The sequence below is a fragment of the Centruroides vittatus genome, unplaced genomic scaffold, assembly GCF_030686945.1.
Source record: "Centruroides vittatus isolate TY-2023 unplaced genomic scaffold, ASM3068694v2 contig_596, whole genome shotgun sequence".
Lineage (NCBI taxonomy): Eukaryota > Metazoa > Arthropoda > Arachnida > Scorpiones > Buthidae > Centruroides > Centruroides vittatus.
This window is the reverse complement of record NW_027122360.1, coordinates 705,920-730,948: the sequence shown is the minus strand read 5'-3', so window position 1 is coordinate 730,948 and position 25,029 is coordinate 705,920. Positions and strand designations below refer to the sequence as shown.

Genomic DNA, 25,029 nt, shown 5'->3' with positions numbered 1-25,029 from the left:
ATAAATTTTCGTCGAAGTTTTATAGTTTTAGCATATATCTGTCCTATAAGACGACCCCCAAACTATAGACGGCCTATGAATTTAGTTCAGATTGGCAATCATTATCTGAATAATAATACTGTATAGCGTATATGGAATTATGTCCTATTTGTAATTTTTCGAATGGACAAATTTTATTTTCTTGCATCTGGCGATTTTTGCGAACAGTCGCAGTAATTCGGGCATTCGGGTAATGATCGTGCCTATTCACAAAAATATTATATGGGCTATTCTATTTTGTGCACATACCCTACTCTCTTCTAGTAAATAATTACAGTTTGTCTGTCTTTTTATAATGGTTTTAATTTATATAAATTTCAATCTAATTTTTTTGTATCTGTCCTATAAGATGACCTCGGATTTTCGGGGCCATTTTTTATGGTTCAACTATTGTCTTATCCGCCGAGATATACGGTATTTAATTTAATTTAGAGGCAAGAAGCTTACAACTATATTCATTTATTTTATCTTTAATCTGTTTGAATTATCTCTCTGTTTATAATAATATATTGTTAAAAGATATACTTTATTAATTTATTTGCATATATTATTAGTAGTAAAAATAAACATTTTATATCTAAGAGATTATTTTACTACTAATGTTGAAGATAAAATTGAATAGTAAAATGTTATTGCTGAAATATGCATGATGAATTCAAAACAATTAAAAATATATATAGTTTTCAGCTCTCTAGTGATGTGAAGGAAAGGAGGAAATTAAAAGGAAAGTGTTTGTTGCTATTAAAAATTCTCAAGTTTGTCCACCATATTCCCATTAAAGGAGTGTAGTTTTTCTCCTTTCCTACATATGCATTAGCAAAATCTGTAAAATTAAATTCATAATCATAATCTTGTTATATTATTAAAACTGAAATTTAAAAAGCAATTATGAAAATATGTCTGTAAATTTTTATTTTATTCTAATTAGGTAAGAAAAATTTATATGAAACAAAAAAAGGCTTCAATTATGTTTATTGATAGTCCAAGTAGCAAGAAACCAGGGTTTGTTCTTACTAAAATTTAGAAATTAATGAATTGGCTATAAAAATTTACAATTTGTTTTTACTTGTTTTGGTATAGTATTAGGGTTCCAATTAAAAAAATATCAACATTTGATAACGCTGAAAGAAATAAAAAGTTTTTGGTAAGTATAAAAACTATATGTTAGGAATTTAATATCTAATTTACCAAAATGTTATAAGTTGATAGATGTACATATATTTGTTGTTTAGAGTGCCGGACGAGTAACTTCACATGCTGATACACTCGTGAAAGCTGTTCAGAAAGCGGAAGATTTTCTTCGTAAGCGCTGTCTCGGTGTTAATATAACAGCTGCACAGTTTTTTGGAAATTTGGATGGTAAATATAATAGAAATGTTTTTATTATAATTACTTTTAAATTTTTAACAAACAAATTAAACAATATTCATTTTATGCAACATAAATTTAGTGCTGTGGAGTTGGAATTAAGAAATTTTGAATTGCATTATATATAATAAGTCAAAGTTGGTAAAAATGTACTCTTACTGACCTCAATATAAAATCCCAAGAAAATGCTTTTTTAGCATTCATATCATGTGATATTATCTTAGTTTAATTTCTGTTTTTAATACTGTTGTTATAATCAATGTTAAATTTTTTATTACCATAATATCCCTAAATATGGGAAATAAAGGAAAAAAGCTATGAAAGCATGACTAAAATAAAACCACTATCCTTATACGGGATGTCTGAAAAGTTATTGTGAAGTGAAAATTTGTAATAACATTAAAGTTATATGTACAGTATTGCACACAAGACCTGTAAGTTGTATGCAGCCCTTCATAAAGCCATTTCTTAATTCCACGTTGATAAAACAAAGATAAATTTTTAAACTTCTTTAGAAGTTTAAAAATTTAAGGAACAGCTTGCAACAGATTTGGAATGCCTGAAGAAGAGCCCAGACGGGGCATCGAAAATGTTAGCACCCAAGAAACAGTTTATATACTCCAGTTAATTGGGTTCAAGTAAGAAGTTTACAAAGATAAATTGTATGTACATTAGTTAGATGAGTGATAACACTTTCTAAATAGCTTGTTAGATTGTTACTTACGATTGGACAATAGAATGTTTTGTGGTCACTACAGAAAGATTTTAAAACAAAATTTGCTATAGAAATGACACAATAAGGCTATCTGTTTTTTAAAGTTAAAATTTAATGAAGTAGATTTAAAAAATGCCATTTGCCAAAATCTTTAAAATGCAACTTAAGGGAAATTTCCTCATCAAGCATGAACGTCACATGGTCATCGGTATCACTGCAACATAAGTGCGATCACCAATTCAAAATCAATAAAATGTTTATTCTATAGCTAATATTTCTGCAAAATAAGTAGCCTATACTTTCTGTCAGAACATAAAATGTGTATATAACCGAAATTTCATCTTGATTGAACAAAGATTGCAGTAGTTGTAAGGAATTCACAAACACACACACAGACGACTTTTATATTAGTAATATAAAGTCAACACATTTATATTTAGTTTCTGAAACTTGAAACTTAACTTGGTTTTCTCAAAAATATGGGTTCTAAAATGTTTGGAAATCAAACTTCTGGAACAAACAAACCTGCATGCTTAAAATCTGTTTAGAATTTGACAAGTTCTGTAACAATGTATTTAACAGAATAAAAAATTTTTTAAAAAATATTTTGTGTTCTATTGGCATATATTTAGAATATTTCAAAGGGTAAGTTGTGTTAGCATTCAAAATTATTTCTTAAATTTTGATTTCCTAATTAATTATATTTTATTTTCATTTTTATCATCATAAAAAATAAATAAATAGCTGCTAAAGATTGTTCCTTTTACTTTCAGTAAAGTTTTGTGTATTTGAGGCTGAATGAAAATTTCATTAACATATTTCTGTGAATAAAAAACATTAAAAATTAACTTGATATGTCATCTTAATACAGATATTCCAGACTATATTTCTGATGTCGGAAGTTCTACCGGAACTCCTTCTGAACCAGATTCTTCGGCACGAGAAAGGCATTTGTCTGAGGTTTCAAGTTCGAGATCGATTTCACCTGCTTTGAGATTAACTCAAGAAGAACAAGCAAAGGATACTGAAAGTTTACCTGGAGAGTCCAATGAAGGTTCTGATCCAGAAGCTCTAGCAAGGAGGTATGTGATTATAATTATAAAATAAAGTGCATTTTCAACTCTGTAATACAGTGAAATGTTGCTATAACAAATACTAGTTTAATGAAATTTTCAGTATAATGAATTTATCTTGAATTTTCTTTCAATTTCCTATTCAGCTCAATGCAAAACTGTTTCAATTTAACAAATACCATTATGATGAAATTTCAGTTTAATGTATTAAAAATTCTGTTTTTTATGAAAGAAAAGTTTTATTATAATATAATCTATAAATGCACAAATCATTTATTTAAATATCCTCAAACCACACCAGGATAATGATAATATCATGGCACAAAAACCAATAACTGGTGAGCAATAAGGTTAAGCAACAAACGTTTTCTTAACATACATCCCGATTGGATCATGTGACCTGTTCCTATACAAAATTGCTGCCTTCAGAGCCTTAGTTAGAAGGGCATTCATGGCACAAAAACCAATAACTGGTGAGCAATAAGGTTAAGCAACAAACGTTTTCTTAACATACATCCCGATTGGATCATGTGACCTGTTCCTATACAAAATTGTTGCCTTCAGAGCCTTAGTTAGAAGGGCATTCATGGCACAAAAACCAATAACTGGTGAGCAATAAGGTTAAGCAACAAACGTTTTCTTAACATACATCCCGATTGGATCATGTGACCTGTTCCTATACAAAATTGCTGCCTTCAGAGCCTTAGTTAGAAGGGCATTCATGCATATCTCTACCCCTGAAGCTTTAGGTGAGGAATTAAGACTTACAGAACAGGTAGCCAGGGCATATGGTTACACTAATATTAATACAAAGATTATGTGAGTGTTACTGACATGTACAGGCATGCTCCTCCTTCCCAACAGACCAGTTGGTACATAAACAAGAGGAGGCTCTAGGAAGGATTTCTCTTACTTTTAACCTGCATTTAAAGTCCTTATATGCCCCAATTACAAAGAAAAGGTTGGTTAATATTACATACAGTAGATACCCCTCCACGTTCAGCCTGCTATGTAATGGAAAAGAGTCTCCCAATCCCAGCAGACTACTGGGCCTTTATAGAATCCCCATCAGGGACAACGGATGGGATAGGAACCTGGTGTACATTGAGGCAACAAAACGTTCAATGGGGGTTAGGTAAGATACCAATGCATAAATCGGACATACAGCATGGTAGGAATATCATGGCCCTCTCCACATATGCTATGGATCCCGATATTACAGCAGACTTCTCCAAAGCACAACTCATTCTTACTACTCCACATTCAGAACACCTCAAGTGGCTAGAGGCAGTGGAGATTTTTAAAGCTTATTCCATGTCCACTTGCATAATTTTTAGAGAGAAGATGAGATTATCAATGGCTTGGCAGGCTTTACTTGACAGTGGAGTCTAATTGCCGATCTTATTCAAGGGTAGCATAGGAATACATGTGCACAGGAATTTCTTGTTCCAATTTTTGAACTTACAGTTCGATTCTATATTTGAATATTATATTCTGGAATGAATTTCATAATCTTGCTAATTCAAATTTAAAAATACCCGAGGAAGAACAAAGAAGTAGTTAAGAAAACATTTGTTGTTTGATGTTTAACCTTATTGCACACAGATTATTAGTTTTTGTGCATGATATAATCACCTATTTTTAGTAAATGATGAATATTATGTCACACAGTTTGGCAATGCTAATCGTAATCCTTAGTTATGGTTTTGTTATGATGCTATTATTCTACAGTTATATCTTTTAAGTTTAGCAGAAAAAATGGAGAAAAACAAAAAGAAACAAAAGCAGTTTTCTTTGGAAGAGAAGAAAAGAACATTAGATGATGTGCAAAAAGGAATTAAGTAAAACAATGTGTTTGATGGCAAACTGGAATGCTGTGACACAGTACAGAATTTTATTGAAAAAACTTTGATTAAATAAATAACACAAACAAAAATTATAAACTTCCTTTAGCAGAAAATAATGGTTTCAAGCAGCAATAATAACAATTAGAAATGCAAGATTCCAACTAATTGGTACTACCTTATTTTTTATTTTAGATGTTCACTCACAATATTTACAATCACTTAATTTTTTATTACAGTATAACTTTTTATATTGTATTTGAGCCTGTGTGCCCCTATAGTAAGCATACCTAGTTTTAAAGATGTTTTTGCATGTCAAAGTTTTAAACTTTAAATGATATTTAAAGAAATGAAATGAATATGCTTTAATTAAAATAAATGCAGAAAAGCTGATTGAAGAAAGGATGGTCAGATGATGGTTCACCACCCATGATCTAGGTTATTACTTATACTAATATTGATAATATAAGTAAAAATAGATTTTATTATTTAAATTTGTTTGTATATGCTAAATATTTTAATTTTATATTTGTAACTGTCATTACTAACACAAAATATAAATATTTGACTGACTTTGCTGCAATCACTTTAATAATGTAATGAAAATTTTAAAATCAAGTAAACATTAAATAGAGATGCCTTCAGATATTAAAGGATTCTGTATTTATTTAAATTTTAAATTAGTTCATTGAATTACTAAATATACAATTTTGTATTTAAAACAATATTATTGTCAAATCATATTACTTTCAACTTCTCAAACTTGAGTTTATGTAGATCTCATCACTATATTTAATCCTTTTTCACTGAGATACTTTAATTTAGTGCCAATTTCAGAAACAAGTAAATTGAAGTTTGACTGTATTGGATAGTTCTCAAACTTAGCTTTTATTTGCATTGTAAATCTCAAAAGAAACTGGAGGATGAACATATAAATGAATAAAAATTTCTCCTTTCTTGCTTTTCTGTACAAATATCTGTAGAAAAAAATGATTTATGTATTCACCCAAATGTAAAAACAGTTTATTGCATTCCTTTCATATGTTTGTAGCTCTCTATCTTTTGGTTTTATATTTAAATGTAACTTGTGTATGTTCTATTCAGTTTTAAATTTAATTTGTATGTTTGACAACTTATGAAGATCCATTAACTGGGTCAAAAATGTTTATTTTCATTAAATTATACTTGCTGGAGTAATTTAAGATGTTGATTTTTATTTATATGCAGTATTAATGAGTATTAAATGTTATAAAAAGTAAACATTTTATTTATTAAGAATATTTATTGAATTTATTAGGTCATACTAATAATTGTTGAAATTAAATTTTATACAGGTATCCCTTGATTAATGCAGTTAATGTCTCAATACTATCTTGTATATCAAAATCCCATTAATCAAATGTGGTATCTATGTTAGGTAAAGACAGTTGGTAAAGTTGCGTTAATTAAAACTGTTGCTGCCTGTATAAAAGGATTGCCGCAATTAATATTGCACGTTAATCAAATCCAATGTTAAGCAGGGATACCTCTTTTTCAAAACTACTATTTAGGCTAAATGGATTTTAATTCAGGATATTATGTTAATTTTCATTTTGTAATTTATTGTTAAACAAGTTTGAATAACATTAAAAAATAATAATATTAATAAGACAAAATTATTTTTCCCTCATAAACATGTAATCATAAAATCATTTTATATGAAATCTATTACAATAATAATTTACCGTATTTACTCACGTATAAGACGACCTTGCATATAGGACAATGTGTGACTTTAAAGATCAAAATAAAGAAAATTAGATTTATTAATATAATTCTAATTTTATTTCATTTCATCACAAATAATATATTATCAAATGCACACATTGTCCTGCAAAAATTACTGGCATTTTAAACTTCAAGGAAAAATCTTGTAAAATTGACAACATAATTTGTTCATGTAAAGCTGGACAATCAGGAACCTTTTTTGCCAATTCTTAACAGTCAAATCCACTCTCCATAGATTATACTTAAGAGTTTCTTCGAATTCTGATTCCTGAATAATCATCTGTTTTCATGTGAGAATGGATTAAAACTTATAACAGGCTCACATGTGATTTTGGAATTAAATTCAAAAGCTTTGCTTTTCCTATTGCTATTTATCTTTACTCCTGACAATACACAAGAACGATTGAAATGACTCAGATAAAATAGTTTTGTTTTTAAACACCAGAGGGTGAGCATCCAGTAAAAAATGCAAATAGATGGTTCACAAAAAATTATTTTCAAAAACACAAAGAATCCTTTGCTTGCACAAATAGGATGACCTAGGTTTTTGAATCAGTGAAAAATGGATAAAAACCTCGTCTTATATGCTAATAAATACAGTATTTTAAAGATTTGTTACTTTTTTATTAATATTTTAATAGTCATTAATAATAACTTTTTATGAAATAGAAAAGAGAGACGCAAACATCAGAATGCCAAACTGCTTCAGTGTATTAAAGCTGGAAAAATAGAGGTAAATGTTAAATTATGTACATTAATATTAAAATTTTTGTTAAAATTTTAACAATCCAGAAAATAATTTATCAAAGCTAACAAAACATTAACCACTCTGCAGTGATCAATGGATATATCCGTCAAGGGCAATCACGTGGCAGTGGTGAACGTCTATATCCGCAAAGAAATTTTGCGGATATCGCCAAAAACTGGCCAAAAATTTCACATAAAAAACGAATTATGTGACAATAAAAAAAGATTTTTCTTTACTGGACATAACTATTTAAAAAAAATTTTTTTTGAAACAGAAACAAGAAAAACACGTGGGAAAATTCTTAAAACATTTTCCATGTTTATTCTCCACTACATCGTGGTAGCTCCATATCTGACTAACCCACTGTAGAAAGGTTAAGTCAAATGCTTAAATAACTTGATAACATATACCATATTGTTAACACAAATTTGAAGTTTCTAAGACCCGAATGCAAGAAAAACATTGCTCTCTGAAGAACAGAATGTTCTATAAGTGTTCCATTCAGTTTTTAAAAGACAACATTGAATCCTTCCATCAGATAAAGATCTGGCTAGAATAGTGTAAGGAACTGAGTCCGAACCTTATTTTTTATTTTATTATTATTTCCATTTTATTATCTTTTTGTTTGGGGTTTATGTTTATTTAGGACGAAGGTTCCCCACCACTCTCTTGTTAGTAATGAAAAAATGAAGAAAAAACAACTCGCGGAGAAATAAGCGCCATAGGAAACATCTTGCGCACTTGCGCTGCCCGGCGGAAGTAACAGTCCGCAGAAAAAAAAATGGGGGGGGAGTCCCCACAATCACTAGTAGAGAAATACTTGATAAACCGTCTTAAACATCCCAGAAAATTATGATAAATATTTTGTAAACGGTTTATAAGCTTTGTCGGAAACTTAAAGCTGCCAGAACAAAGTTAATGTTAGCAACTAAGTATGTAAATAAGAGGAGTAACCCAGCTCAAGTGTGACGTCACTTCACAGTATAAAACCCGTACGTTAACCGAAGAAGGAGAGGTGATTTATAAACCGAGGTGATTTCCAAACCGAGGTGATTTCCAAATCGAGGCGACGTTGAGAGCGAGGTAGATTCGAAAGCGAAGTATTTTCTGATAGAAGTCCAGATTGATAATTGGACGGTCCAAGGTGCTAAAGAGGAGTTTGATTGACGATTTGACGATATCGAAAGGATTGAGGAAATAGTTTTTTCGTATAGTGAGGTGACGGATAGACATTTAATTAGTAAGAGATTTTGTTCATAGTTTCTAAGTATTTGATTGTCGAATTTCAAAGGGGAAATTACTATTAAGTTAAGCTAAGTAGCTGAGTTTATTGTCGGGTTGACTTGTTGATTTTCGTTAATAAATTTTGTTTGGATTATTGACATTTGTACGTAGTACGTTCTAGTTGCTAATTAAATATATTTGAACTTTTGATCTGACTTGATATTTATCGTTATTATTACTAATTTTTTGGTGCACGCTTAAAAGCCCAGGCCTGGCAAACTAATCTCGAATCCGCGTAAAGTACCCGTTAGGTTAACGGAAGTCTCACCGACCGTAATTAGAGTCTGTTTCCTAAGATACTAAAATTAAGTACTTTACAATAGTATCCACTTTACAGCAGTATTATAATATGATAGTTAGAAAACTTGAATTGTATAAGAACAGTTGTTGTTCAAATAACAAATATTGTCAGATTAAATTTTTCTGGCAGTTCTAGGTCTGACATTATTCTTAATAGGTTATAAGGTTATACAGTGGACCCCCGATATAACGCGCATGTCGGGTGGGAAACGATACCCGCGTTATAAGGTGAACCGCGTTATACTGAGCGGCGCGGTTCACCTCTTTACTTTAGCAATATTGTCAAGCTTTTCTTTCACACTGTAAGCTTTTCTTTTACTCATCATGCATACAATTATTAAACACTATTCAAAATGCATTCAGGAACTCAATACATACACAATTACTCAATACGCAGTAACAATAAAATGCGCTACTCACTAACGCCACACGGACCTGTATAAACTTGTCTGAGCCTATCGTGTTGCGAACATCACCCGCTATAACCAAGTGCGCGTTATAGCGAGCAGATCTATAACGAGGATCCACTGTATTTTAGTTGTAGAAACAAAAAATGCATGTCTGGTTTTTTGTCTACATTTTGTATAAAAAAAAATTCAAACTAAAATATTTTGATACAACAAAACTTGTTAAAGGTGTTAATATAAAAACATGTTTTATTTAAACATTCATTCATTTTTACTTGTTTGTATTTATTAATTGATAATAAAAATCCAAGTAAAAAAGGCCAGTTTGAACATTTGTTTGTGTAATTTGTTGTTTTCTGTACAAGAAATCTCATATGCTCATTTTTGTTAGTACAGTTTGTATTTTTACATATTCAGTATAATTTATCATAAACAAATTATTTTCATTTTTTAGACTCATTTATTAGGTGTGTATCGCAGTACAATACCAAGTGAACGACATAAATTGTTCCATAGTAATGTTGCTTCTGAGAGAAATAAACTAAAACATGTTTCGTGGTTCGGACCAATTGATGATGAAGAGCAGGTAAAAATATAGTTTTACAAAAATTTATAATCATATGTCATTGAGCATTCTAACTTTATTTATTTATTTATTATTTTTTTTTTAGCAAGAAGAAATATATGATTATTGCCTGCAATTGTTCAAATCATCATGTGAATATAAAGATACATTTGATGTTGTTGCTTACATGTTTGAAGTTTGGGTTCCAGAGGTAAGCTTATTAAAATCTGTGTAATAAATTTATAACTGTTATATGAAATTTTTTTATTTATTTCAAAATCTTTAACTCTCAGTCAGCCATGTAATGACAAAATTTAGCATCTGTGGTAAAAGGTGAAAAATGTTTTTCCCAAACTATATAATTATTATTGCTTTTAGTTAATAAAAAATAAAAAAATGTTAATAACTTTATAGTGAGGATATGGCAGTATGGCAGAGCCACATTGCCATATCCTCATTATGCCACCATTCTTAGTTATTTTTGACTGAAATTTAAATGGAATGTTCTATTCATGAAACATTTTCTAAAAACGGTTCTAAGAAACCTGATGATGGCTTATATGATAGGCTGAAATGTTAGTTATTAAGAGTATTCTCTCAGCAAATGCAAAGGCATGGTCATAAGTCTGTAATTTATCTCAGCTGAGCACGTAAGAATTGTTATTTTTGACTTCATATTATAAGATTTTACTGCACGTTGGATGATTATTTGAAGTAAAAGTTTAATCAAATTAAGAATTATTATTAATTTATTTAATATATTTATTTATTTTAGAAGATAATACAGCAAATGATAAAATTCTCTCTTAAAAGATATGGAGTTATCAGTTTTTTTTTTCATTTTTGAGTGCATAGAAATAGAAATTTGTTTTTTGAAATAAGCACATAAATGTTATCATTTATTTCAGACTTATAAAATATATGTTTGAGTATATCCTTTGTAACATATCATTGTATGTTTTTGATTGAATACACAAACATTAACACGATTGATTTGTGAAGATTTTAACATTAGCATTTTTGTAATTGTTCTCTGATGCATTGTTTTTCAATAGGACGTAATGCAATTAGTATGTTATATATAATTTTATTGACGACTTTATTAGTAATTGAATTGTATATATAAACAGGATATAGACATAGCTAAATACAAACACACAAGAGTGTAGATAATCAGTAGTGGGCTATTCAATGACATGGTTGCCATGCATCCTGAACCCCTTCTATGGGGCCAAATCTCAGTTCCTACAGAAAAGTCTGAGGAAGGTTGGTTGGATATGCATGACAACTACACCATTGAATAAACCACTACCAATTTATTTTAGACAACAAGTTTCAACTTTCAATCTGTATTCTGGATGAAAAAAAAAATATTCTTTACTAATTTTGATGAGCTGAATTCAGAGGAAAATCTCAATTTATGAAACCCATATTATATTTCCAAGATAGTTTTTATGCCATTCGAATACTCACAAAACATAACTAGGCATACATATATAACTATACTTTTGATCTACTGATTCTAAGATGTCTCTGGAGAGAGAGCTATAGTATATCTGAAACAACAGTTTCAGTAAAAGATACAAACAAGCTGCTTATCTGTTACATTTGAAAATGCATACTGTTGACTTCCTCTTATATTACAAACTATTCACTTTCCAGAATAAAAACCAACAGTAGTAAGAGAACGTAATAGAATACATTAGCCTTGATATTGTTTTTTCATCATGTTGAGATCCTAATGGAAATGTTTTGTCTGCTCATCACTTATGGCACAAAAGTTACCCAGGAGTGAGTGGAGAAAGTACAGCTTTAGAGACATTCAGCAATTCAGGTTCTTAAAACTGTGCAAGAGATTGTTCATAAGGTCGATACAGTGAACTTTGTTTTGTATTTTCAAGAAAACTAGCACACAATTGCAAACGATTTCCGTGTTTCCAATTTCAATGAATTTATTCTTGTTTCAAATTCTGCTCTTGAGCAGTTTTTTTATTTTGAGCCCTATGAAAACTCTTTGTAACCTTAGACTCAGTCATCTGGGAAAATATATAAGAAAATTATTTTTCTCAAATATTTTCTCAGATGAGTGAGTCTAAATCTTCCCAAGATGACAAGAATGAGAAAAATGATTTTTCTCATAGGTATAAGAAAGTGCTTCCTTCCTTTCCAAAGCTTTTACAAATGCTCCCATTAAACAAGTTGGATATAAAATGTGAGAGTGGTATTATCTTTCTGGGTTCAACTATTCAAACCTTTCACCTGGTGTATAATTATTATGATTCAGCTAATCTCTCTTCATGCAATGGGTTGCAGCTCTCCCATAAACACTGGAAGTAGCAGTGCTTCATGTAACTTCCCTGCAGGCTGAAAAGTAGTGCAACAACTTTAAGATCACTGCAGACATACCGTGCATCTTTGTGGATACCAATGAGTATTGTAGCCAGTGTATCATATGTTTTCTTCACTCCTACAGCTTGGACCAGAGAAATTGAATACCACTTATTTCCATCATGCAGTAATACATCTTTCAAGCTAATTTAGATACACAAAAAGATGCCGTTCACAGGAATTTTAGCTGAATACGAGTTTATATGAAACTTGTAAGACCAAACCATTGCACAAGTGTATAAATTACCCAAATTATGTAGGTATGATGTCAAGTTTATCTCAAAAACAATGCATGATGGAAAAATTTAAATGGAGAGCCCAAAATCAGCATGCCATAATTAATTAGAAGTACATGATTACTTTCAGGATACAAAATGACTGTTTTCTAGTGTTATTTAAACTTTTGTGCACTTGTATTTAGCTAATACCTTCCTGCTCATAATTATAAGAACATCACCATTTTTATGTTATCTCTAATTACAGTTACAATACACTTAAATGAATGGAATGTGAAGGTTATACAGAAGTAATTTTTCACTTTAATGTCACAATATTTGCAGAGTTTGCAACAGAACATAAAAAAAATAACAAAAATTAATTTTAAGACATGTCCAAAAGTATAAGGACAGCATGTATGACATCATTTTTTTCAGTTGGATTTGATATTTGCGCGCACTAACTAATTTGTATATATTGGCAATACAGTCATATGACTAGATAAAACAGTTTACTACAAGCAAAAAATGCCTTGTGGCAAATAGGTGGGAGAAAATGAAGTTTGGAACATTTGGAAACTTAAATGGAGCATGAAAATCAATTAGTGCTATTGGTGAAGAACTCAGCAGATCAAAGAAGCAATTGAAATGTATTAAAAAGAATAACAAAAATTTATCAAGACATGATAAGAAGGAGAAAGAAGTTAAATGGAAAGGACTTAGATGGATATTTACACTAGAAACCAATGACAAGATGTTTGCTAGCCAAATTTCTAATCAAATATCAACACCTGTTTTTGGCAACACCATTATCCACGTTCTCTATTAATCTGCTTATTCAGAATATACAAAATTGAAGAGAAAACCTGTCCTAATTCCATTGCTTAAAGAACAACACATAGTTGCCATTTCCAAACAGATGGAGGACAGTGCATAATGGGAAAAATGTGTGTTATCTGATGAAAAGTGTTTCAACTTAATGGCCCTGATGGCATGCATTGCTGTTAAAATGATTTAAGGAAAGAACCAAACGTTCAAATGAGCAGACAACAAAATAGGTATGATAGTGTAAAGTGCATTGTTATCAAGAGGAAAGACTGGTTTAGTAGTTCCTAAAACAGTGAATGTATAGAAAATATATGGAAGTATTAGATGTGCAATTGTATGTTTATGGATGGCTTCTGGGCAGAAATATTTTTCAACAGGATGATACAACCTATCACACACCTTGAGCAACCAAACAATGGATGGAAGAAATTGCTTGAAGACCAATTGCTGAATTGGTCTTTAACCTATCCCATGTTGAAATTTTTCTCTGTTGCATGTCATGCCATGTTGAATTTTTGTTGATGTTAAGCCAAACGAAAATTACACGTTTTTGAAAAAATAATTGTGGCTATTGTATCGTCCAAAATTATTTTTTTTATTTTGTACAAACAAAATAGACACATTAATTAATGTAAAAACAAAAAAAAATTATATTTTGGAAGTTAGTTTTAATATAAAAATTATAACAACTAACATCTTGTTTCAAAAATGTTCTGATGCTGAAACGAGATATCTCGAGTCCACTGGTCAAGGTCAGCAGGTTGCGACCCAAGATATGTCAGGAATAACACGAGACAGGTTAAGATCACCAGTCCTCAGCATTATAGAAAACATTTGAGGACAAATGGTTTGTGCAATGTATAACAAACACAGGTAATCTTCATCCCTTAACGATCTCCAAGATGCAGTGTATGATGCTTGGAATGGTATTACATCACAGTGCCTTTCAAAACTAATTTGAAGCATAATAAAATGCTTAGCCAAGTGTCTCAAAATTACTGATATAGCAAAACAAAAAATACATATGTGCTGTCATATTTTTGGACATGTCTGAAAATTTAAACAAGAAAGGAAGAAATTATCACAAAGGCGTTAATTACCTGTGATAATTTTTTTACTCCTTTGTGTTAATTTCTTCCTTTCTTGCTTAAACAAAAGATTGGGGTGACATCCAACCTTCCAATCTCAATATCTGAAAATTAATTTCATTATTTTTTTATGTTCTGTTGCAAAATCTGTAAATATTATAACATCAAAGTGAAATTTACTTTTGTAGAATCTTCACATTCCATTTATCCAAGTGCATTTTAGCTGTAATACGTAATGATATAAAATTGAGTCACTGCATCTACTCGAGGTCATAAATGATGGAAACCATTATCATTGCTTGGTTTCTTACTTTCTGAGGACATAAACAATGAAAAACCTTTATAATTAAATATGTCTTAGATGTCCTGGGAAAGTAGGAAACCAAGCAATAAAATATTCTCTTTAAAATGTTTCTTACACTTCCTGAAGTAATAAATAACATCTGAAAAATAAAATATGAACAATTTACCAAAATTTGTGTGTCCAAATAGTACATATTGTAACAAAGGTCACAAGATGCAAAATCACATCAAGCAACAGTGAAAAGTTTTGAAAAAGAAATAGTATAATTGTTGTCAGATTGACAAAATTAGAAAACACTTTTTTTTAGTAAATGTACATTGTTATATTTACAGCACTGCTTTATAAGAACATGTGATGTTTCAAATGATATATTTATAAAAAATTCTAATTATTTTAATGTGTTCAGAAAGTATGTTTGCTAGACATGAATTAGACTGTTAATTGAATCTTATGAAAGATTTTATATTATCAATTTAGCATTTGTTGAAACAATATTTTTAGTTCATAGATATTATTTTATTAAACTTTTGTATCAGAAAACTGTTATTTTCACATTTGGATTTCTCAGCATCAACAAATTGTTGTCAGGCTGTCTTTTTGAGATTTAAACTATTAGGATTTTTATATCTAATTTTTTGAAAAGTTGGTTTAAGTTTTGAATTAATGAACATTCAGTGATTTTATTCCAGCACACAAATTATATAAAATTTTGATAATTTATTATTTATATATTTGTGCCGACTCTTCTCGAGGAATACCAATAAATTTTTGTAAATTTCACCACTGCCTCAAGGTGAACATTAATTTTATGCAATTTATATTCATTTTATAACTTACTTTTTTGTCGGCAGGCAATCGTGAGAGCCATAGCAAGAGTACGTAGAGTAAAAATGAATCAGGCAGAGAATATTTTTTCGAGAGGAGTGAATTGGAGCAAGGCCGAAAAGGAAGAGGCAAAACGAGAATTCGAGAACTTCCAGCTGACGGAAGAAGAGCGTCAGGAGCACAGAGAAAATATGGCCGACAGTCTGAGAATCGCCGGCGTAAAAGAAGACATTATCCAGTCACTGAATTTGTAATTTTAATCACTATTTTAACTACATGTAATTTTTCCATAAACAAATATAAAAAAAATAAACGTAAAAAATCAACTCCAAATATTTCAGTTTTCCAGTTAAGGGTGAAGTTATCTTCCCGTATTTGCTTGCTACAGATAGCGAAGGAACACATTTGAAAGTTGTACGACTGTAAATTACTTACAAAATATAACTAGAATTTTTCTATTTATTAGTGCTTGATTACGTTCTATATTGGAAGAATATCTGTTTTAATCGACAGTTAAAAGGCAGTTAGACAAATCTATAAATGAAATAGGTCATGTAATTGAGATACTAAAATATATCCAATGGTTTTTTTTTTTTTTTTAATTAGTAGTGCTATGATATGTTGTACTTAAAACTTGTACAGGAATTCTTCAATATGGAAAAGTTTAAATTGTCTTTGTTGCTTTGCATTCTGAATTTCCTAATGATATGTCATTAGGATAATTATTAAATAATTAATAAAGAAGTAATTACATGTTGTAAGAACAAAGATTGTGCCAAATTGAATAATAGATTTATATAAAGTCCAGTTTGTTTCTTGTTTTTGAAATCACAAGCATTTTACATTGAGCTTAATACACCTTGCATATTTTAAATTTGAATTATATAGTTTGTTTGTAGTTTTATGTATTATAATTAGTTGGCTAGAAAGAATGTATCTATTATTTGCTTATTTTGTTCATGCAATCGATTTCAAAAGGGTTAAATTTGTCGAAATTCGAATGGAATCAGAACTCATAAGCATACTCGCTGCAGTTTGGGTCTAAAATTTTGAAAAAAATTAAGACCTTTTTGGTCTCATAAAGGAATTATGTTTTGTCCATTATTCAAAAATGTCATTCTCACTTGTTTTAATTTGTATTCTATTATAAGCAGTTTCAACAATCATGCCTGTCGTTTATACGAGAAGGAAAAATATTTGAAATAGTTTTAAGATTTGTATTGGTAAGGGGTTTTGCATTAAACATCATCAAATTATATATACATATATAGACATACACAAACACAACACAAACATATATATATATATATATACTGTAAAAATGTTTTGCATATATAAAACATTGCAAGTTTATAGAGTGCATAAAAAAGTACGAATTCTATAATTCTAAAATACGCATTTTTAATTGTTGTCATATGGTCTGTAGAACCATAATTCCTATGTGAGGTTTCTATATAGATTTATTTGTTGAGATAGAAATTTCCATATTTAGAAATATTTAAGTATATCGGTGATGCCTAAGCTCTATGTTTTTTTACATATATATGTTACACATAAAAAACACCCATGTATGCATATATATATGTTGAATATGTACATTATGAAAAAAAATTATATTATGACATTCTTTATAAGCTCAGTTTAAGGAAGCCTGATTCAATTTTGTTTCTCTTGTAATAGTATAATTTGAAAGGTGGAAAAAGGCCTTATTAGAAGAGAAAAACTACAAGGATGCTTTGTAAAATTCATCCAATTAAAAATAATCTATAATGACTTAGTTTTATCAAATTTTTCCACATTGTTATTAAATGTTGAATTTTAATAATAATAATAATGATGATGATGATGATGATGATAATTTTAGAATTGCTTTTGTTTATTTTTGTCATAGTCCATTGGAAGCATTATGTAAATCATGATATTACACTGCCTATTTAAATACGAAATTTTAGAAATCAATTTTTTGCGTGCAACTGCAGCGTCGTTGCGACTGATGGGAGAATAACCGTAGCTTTCGAAAAAATGACTTTAAAAAATAAAAAAAGAACATTGTAGTAATGGCTGCATCGTGTCGTGCGGTAACATGTTGCATAGTCTTTAAAATCTCATATTTTCACTCCAGATCTACGGAATGTTTGCTTTTGTGCGTAAATGTTCAACCGTGGAGAAAAAGGCAACGTTCGGACGACAAAAATAAATATATATATATATATAAAAAAAATTTTTTTGTGTAATTTTATGTAGTTGATATCATCATTGTTACAAGAAATAATTCTTGAAAAAGAGTTTTTGAATTTGTCTCCTGTAATCTGGTTCTTGTGTCTATTATTATTTTGTTATAAATGTTTGGTGACGTGAAATTTATTGCATTCCTTATTGTAATGTACACGGTGTATTTTCACCAGAACTACAAGATGTCTTGTTCGGGGTTGCTCGTCGAATCCTTGTGAAAAATAAAGGCTTGTCATTGTTTTTCAAGTTGTTTATGCTAAATCATTTCTTTTAGTTGTGTTACATCTCAAGATAACATTTGTCTTATTCAGATGTAAGCTTTAGAAATCATTTAAATTTTGTTTATTAAAATTTTCAAATTTTAATCCATTCTCAGATGACAACTTAAAATTTATATAACTTCTAAAACTTGTACCCAAAGAGAATGTGATGTTCACTGCGAAAGGGAGCACACGAAGATACGTATAGACCCCGAGTGTAAGTTACTCGCGTGCTGCCCTCGTGGCAAATATAGGAGTTCACTAAAGAATGCATGTTTTCCATTATTCGGTGAGACGTCAGTGCAGTGATAAAACTCGTTCCATATTTTAGCTCACTTGCAGTGCCATCTCAAAACGCTTACAAAATTTCATTAGCGAGGTTGAGGGTAGTCTTAGGAGTGGTGACACTCTTGATCCCAGTTTCTACACCAAAAAAAAAAATCTCTATCTTGTCTTTTCTGCAAGAATCTCTTTGGTATTCTCTGTTAGTCTCTATTTTCTCTCTCTGCCAGACCTGAACTCAGAATCATAAGAGCTTCGTCTTGCCTCCAAACATGGCCTAAAGAGTGACACGTTCACGTCCTCTTGCTCAGACGTCCAAGCCAAAAAGTGTCCGTTGTTCCGACGGCTTAGCCCTCGGGGATTCTTTTCTATATATGAGGCATCAGCACCCAAGGAGAAAAAGTTAAGAAGGAACATTCTAGAAAAGATAGGCAATGGAACAAAGAAGGAAGACAGGAAACTATACTATATTAAAAATTAAAATATACACAATACGGCATACTGCCACAAGAAAAATGATTTATAAGAATGTGTTGGACTGGAGGTGAGGGATGTTTTTTTAATCAGAAAGCCACTTCATGTGAAATATCTGGAAAGACCATGCATATGTTAACATAGGAAGTTCCACAACTATATATATTCAGCATTCATGTATAATCTCACAGGTGCCTTATAATAAATGGATACAATCAAAAATATCTTACCAACATACTAATTTTTGTAAGCTACTTTTTATTTTATGAAAAGAAGAAAAATAGGTCCTCAAAAATTTATTTCTGTATTATACAGTGGAAAAAGTTTATGTAAAGTTTTACATATGATATTGCAGTTCTCCTACAGCAAATGCTGGAAATGTCCTTGGGAGGGAGCAAGGTTGGGAGATTATGCAACTGAGAAAGAAGTCTTCCAAAAACTAGAAGATCCACGAGCAAGCAGTAACATCATCCACCAGAGTGGAAACATGGGCCCCACAACTTATAGATCTCTTATTTAATGCTGTATGTATAACTTTAATGTCATTACAAATTTCTCACTGCACAGTAACTTTCAGACATCTGGTACCATTTATATTTTATCCAGCTGCACTAGAAACAATAAAAGTCTAGGTTCACTAACTACAAGTTAGATACTGAATATCAAAATATTTTATTTAATAATTTAAGCACAAATTTAACAATTATAATTGTTAAATTTGTGCTTAAATAAGCATTTTTAAACTTCCAAGAGCTACCATAATTTACTGTGAAATGTTGTTAAATTCTTATTGTTTCTTAATATTCACTTTATTATTATTAACTGCACAAAACAATGCCTCACTTTTTAAAATTTAATTTAGACTGAAAACTAATTGAGCATTAAATTATTCTACACGACACCATTTAAAAATAATCTTTGAATATTTTTAAGTAACTGATTAATGTTCATAAGAACTACAAAGAACACAATTTTATATATTTTTTATTTTCAACTAACAAAAATATTATTCACAGAAACACTTGAACCAATGACAATAACCAAATATTGTCCCCTGGCTACTGCATATCTCTTGACAGTCCACTTTATTACCGTCTTGTCCGCACACGTAAAACTCTCCGCTCTCGGCTTTCGGATAGAAACCGCCCCAAACTATAAAAATTAAAATTTTAAGAAAGGAAATTTTCTCTATAATTTAAAAATGCAAGAAAAACTCACCTAAGCTAAATAACAACATAAAGCAGAAACATTTGAAAACGGCCATTTTCGTATAAAATTCTAAAAATAGACGAGCAAAAGTTAAGAACTTGTATGCCACTTCAAAAAACTTACAGAATTTATAAAAATAACTTACAGAAAAGGTTATCACACTGGAACGAGCGATCCCACTTGTTTATAAGAGAAGGTTTAGCCGGATAACATTCGGTATATATACCTAATCTACCACGTTAATTGTTTTGAAAAATGTACCAGAGTTCAGTCTGACTATCGCATTTCTCCTTTATAGGAGGGGAATTTATAGAACGAGAATTAACTTACAGAAAGAAAACAAACAGGATATCGATTACTATTAGTTTAAAAAATGTAAATTTAGAACATATCTGACCATTAAATTGCACAAACATTTATTACAATCAATAACAAATCGGAAGCAACTTAGAAATCAGTTTATTAACTTAAACACCATACAAGCCGAGCGATTTTTCGTGTACTCGGAACAGTTTTCTTATATTTTTTCCACGCAACCCGTTGCAGAAACAGTTACCATAGCAACATTTACCATCAGTTTCCTTTCTTTTGTGGTTCATGCAAATTCCACCACATTTATTATCATCCTTTTTACAGGTATATAAAAGTCCATTTGGATCTCTTGGAAATTCTCCTTCTAGACCAGCCATGTTACCTTGAACAGTTTAATTATGATAATTCTAAATTCATGAATTTGTATGCAATTAATAAAGGTTACTTACATTTTGGATAGTTTGGATCTTCTGGATATACAATTACAAAGATGGAAAGTAAAAGCATCAAAGAAGAAAACAGAGCCATCTAGCTAGGGAAAAAAACAGAAATTAAATTATTAATTATACTAAAAATTCAATTAACTCAATTATTTTTGTGCTTAAATCATTAGAGATAATATGTAAAAAAATCCAGATATGGTTATTGATTCACATAAAGGATTCAGTGTTATATTTCTAAAATGGCACCCATTTTCATGTCTTAATTTGATGATAGATTATAATTTTGCATTAATTTATGAAAAAACATTAATAAACAAAAGTTTGCAAGAAAAAGTAATTAAAAAAATTGTTTTAGAATAGTAAAATTAATCAACTACAGAATTGCTGCTATAAATAATAATTACTTTTTTAAATTAAGTAAATTTAAAATAGTTCACAATGTTATTTTAACTGCAATTAATGTGAACAAAATCAAATCATTCCACACTTTATTTAAATTTCAGTTAAAGTGCAGAATTTTGCTTAATTTATGCACAAATTTGATGAGAAAATTCATTCAAATTTTAGACTTTGTAACAAAGTAAAAAATTCTTTTATATTTCTTTGTATCCAGGTTTAATTTTATCAGTTTTTGTGATAATTTACGACAAAATCTGTTTAAAGAATAGAATTATGAAGAATAGAAGGTAAAAAGTAATTACATTTTTGCAATTAACTAACAAGAATTTAAAATGAGTTTTAAAATCAGCAAAATACAGGAAAATGATGCCAGAATCATGTATTAAGTATCAACTTACCTGCTTAAATTTAATTAAAATTTATTAATTTAATCGAGTTTTACTTTTAAATATTAAAAGTAATAAAATTTTATACCCACTTCAATCAAAATTTTATTATTTAAATATGTTCAATTCCAGTTTTTCAGCTGCTCCAACCAATAAAAATGTTTATAGCTGGATTAATTTAATTTTCATAAATCGACTTTTTAAAAGTCCTTTTAGATGATTAATTAAAGAAAACGAAATGATTAACTTTCTAATGAAAAAGAAAACTTAATTAGAGAGCTTAATGTAGTTCGATCCCATTTATTTTACGCTCGAATTGTTACGGATTAATTTCTCAATAATTTTAAACGGGAATTGCTCGTTGCCGTTTTTAATTTTGAAAGCATTGTTTGTGCGTAATTAAGGTACAAGGGCAACTATACCAACGTATCATTTGTTTTACGTATAAAGAAAATAGCAACTATTTTAAGATGTAAAGTGGGCTTTTCAAATTGGTAAAATACTGGAAAAATCTATTTTGTGGTGGGAAAAAAAACCCCATAATTTTCGAAACATTCGCACTCGCTGCCATGTTTAGAGGCATAAGTTTTCAGTTAATTCCTGTGTTTTACGTAAGAATAAGTGTAACAAATCGAAAATGTTACTAATCATTTATGAAGACAGTATGATTAATGTAATATTTGGATGGCCTCTAGGAACCATTCAAATATTCAATATTGTATTAACAAAATTTTGGCCTTTTTTGATCACCGAGAATCAAAGTACCCCTCTCTCGAGTTAGCTTATGTCGTCAGAAGTTAAAACAATTCGTAAATACACAGGTGTTTACGAATTGTTTCAGGTAATTTTGTGATGGTCGAGCATGATTTTACATCATCAAAGACTCATCCTCCCTTCTTATCGTTAGCAATTGTCAGATACAAACGAATTTCCCCTTCCCCCTTAAACTATTAACGTAATAGCCTACTCTGTTTCGGAATTAAAATCGTTGTCCTAATCTACAATATATAAGCAGATCCCCATCAAACGATAATAAATTTCAAAGCACGGGGCCTCGAACTTCAGCTTTCCAGCAATAGGTCCTAAGCTGTAGCTTTGGTTATTTTGTGTTAATTAACAATATAGAAAGTATTTCGTACACTGCACAATCGTAAATTGTAGGTAAACGGTTCAAGATGGTGCAAAATAAACCGTTTAATTTTATGAAATTAAAAAAGAATTTAAGAAAATCTGGCTCTTATATAATTAACGGGATAATCGATTTCGTATTTCCTTTAATAACCGCGAATTATCTAATTAACCAATCCACAATTGTTACAGTTAAATCTGAATAATTGCCGAATATCTGAATTGGGTACTAAATAGAATGTATCGCCATCTGTTGATGACTATAGCTAATAAATAAAAAATTATTGTTAATAATTCTGAAATATAATAGATTTATCTGATTTCGTATTGTGATTTAAAATTGTTTTAATTTATTAAAACGTTCCAGAAAAGATGTTCTGCAATTTCGTAAGAATTTGCATTATAGTCTATACAGTAGACCCCCCTATAACACGGTAGATACGTTCCGTGTTGTATGAGTCACCTAAATACATGAACCAATCACAGCCGGGTACGTGTGCAGTTTAGGTGCTACGGCTGTTTGAAAGGTTTTCTTCCATAAAATTAATCGATTCTAGACTAATTTTACTCAACATTTTCAAATCACGTATAATTTTTGGGAATAATCCATATAAACTATGCTATAAACAAAAAATTGTAGGATTACTTACCGAGTGCGCACCGTTCGAAGATGCCATTGCTTAAGCTTGTTTTCGTCGCGGAGCGGCTCATCGAACGGTGAACGCGTGTTTCCTGATCAGCGAATTTTTCGCAGAAAAATAACTTAACTTTGACGACATTATTAATAAAAATATAATTTTTATGGCCGTTGAATAATAATTGTTTTTTAGTAGGTCCGGTGCTCGTTTAAACCCAACGGTTTGTACAATATCCGCTATTGGTCCAGATTCGACCAATCCTGTCGCGACACGAGTCGGCGATGACGTTTTACCGAGTCTCTTTTAGCGTGTTATACGATTGCAATTTTTTCGCCGTGTTATACGAATCCGTGTTATAGGGGTCTACTGTAATTATAGTCTGAATTTAAATTTGTTCTTTAATTTAAGACGGAACTTCGTTCTTAGAGGATTCTAAGAATGGCAATAACGAAAAACGAAATATATAAAATCAATTTTATAAGCGATTATTTACATAGTTTCTTTTATTACGTAATTTCTAATCAGAGCTTAAGTGATTTTATATTTGTTTACATTTTGTCTCCAATCACATATTGGGGATGTGTTGCTATGTTGGTCACATCCTTTCTTGTATACTTTTTTAAAATACTGTATATATATAAGGTCTATAAACACAAGATCAAGACAGGATATCGTGATGCATCGTGGCAGTCGCCATTTTGAGTTCTTTTCAGATTGTGTGTACGCTGTTTCTAGAGCGAAGCTGATTGTTTATTTCGTTCTCAATTAGTTGGATTTCTTGTTATATATATGTATATGTATGTATATATATATTTAAATGGTTTGGCGTTCAGCATCGAACTGTAAAAATTCGACAGAAAAGGGTGTAAGGCCAAAAACACACATGCGTAAAATTGTTTGGCAGAAAACTGAATCAAAAATCAGCTTTCAGTTTCTGTTTTACGCTTTTATGCCAGAACACACATAAGTAAAAATTCTGGCCGAATAGAAAACACCACCGCCACTAACAGTGCTAATTTTATTAATTTTTTCCCCTCATTTTTTTTTTTTTTAACTCTTTCCGCCCTGTGGGCACTAAGAGGGCCTCTTTTAGTAGGCCCATTATGGGTTCGGCCAGGCCCACAATGGGGCGACCGGGTGGTGAGGGACGGGGCCCGAGATATCCGAACGGACCACCCCCCTCATATAAACTATCCCTTTCTACCTTCCATTTTTTCTCCGCTTCCTCTGCTATAACATAGAAAATTTAAGTTAATGCACTTGTATTCCGAATTTAAATAAAGAACGTGTGATCTAAATACTCGGCCTATATATCGATCTATTAGACCTACCTGTTATTTGAAATTTTGCACCTACAGCCATCCATAAACATTGTTTAAATACAGTGTCTTTATACATGACACTGATGTGGTCGAACGAATTCAATAAACCCCTCTATTTAATTTATTTTTCGTTTTTTCGACACCGTCACAATTACAGGGTTTTTTTAACTCTTTCCGCCCTGTGGG

At 30.4% G+C, this 25,029-nt stretch overlaps 1 protein-coding gene and 1 long non-coding RNA gene across 2 annotated transcripts in view; one reads left to right on the top strand and one right to left on the bottom strand.

The window, feature by feature from the left end:
• LOC136979217 (putative leucine-rich repeat-containing protein DDB_G0290503) overlaps window positions 1-18,233 on the top strand; it is a 90,973-nt gene extending 72,740 nt beyond the window's left edge. Inside the window, exons 5-12 of the mRNA XM_067275158.1 lie at window positions 968-1,041; window positions 1,120-1,183; window positions 1,272-1,398; window positions 2,994-3,204; window positions 7,476-7,539; window positions 10,000-10,131; window positions 10,217-10,321; window positions 15,785-18,233. Coding sequence (XP_067131259.1) covers window positions 968-1,041; window positions 1,120-1,183; window positions 1,272-1,398; window positions 2,994-3,204; window positions 7,476-7,539; window positions 10,000-10,131; window positions 10,217-10,321; window positions 15,785-16,012 — 1,005 coding nt within the window. The 3' untranslated portion in view covers window positions 16,013-18,233. The remainder of the gene's footprint in view (window positions 1-967; window positions 1,042-1,119; window positions 1,184-1,271; window positions 1,399-2,993; window positions 3,205-7,475; window positions 7,540-9,999; window positions 10,132-10,216; window positions 10,322-15,784) is intronic.
• Window positions 18,234-19,974: 1,741 nt separating this feature from the next.
• Window positions 19,975-20,682, bottom strand: LOC136979201 (uncharacterized). The gene is made up of 2 exons (XR_010881355.1): window positions 20,225-20,682; window positions 19,975-20,158 (listed from the first exon to the last, which is right to left on the bottom strand). It is a non-coding gene; the product is annotated as an uncharacterized lncRNA (long non-coding RNA).
• Between the last annotated feature and the right edge of the window lie 4,347 nt (window positions 20,683-25,029).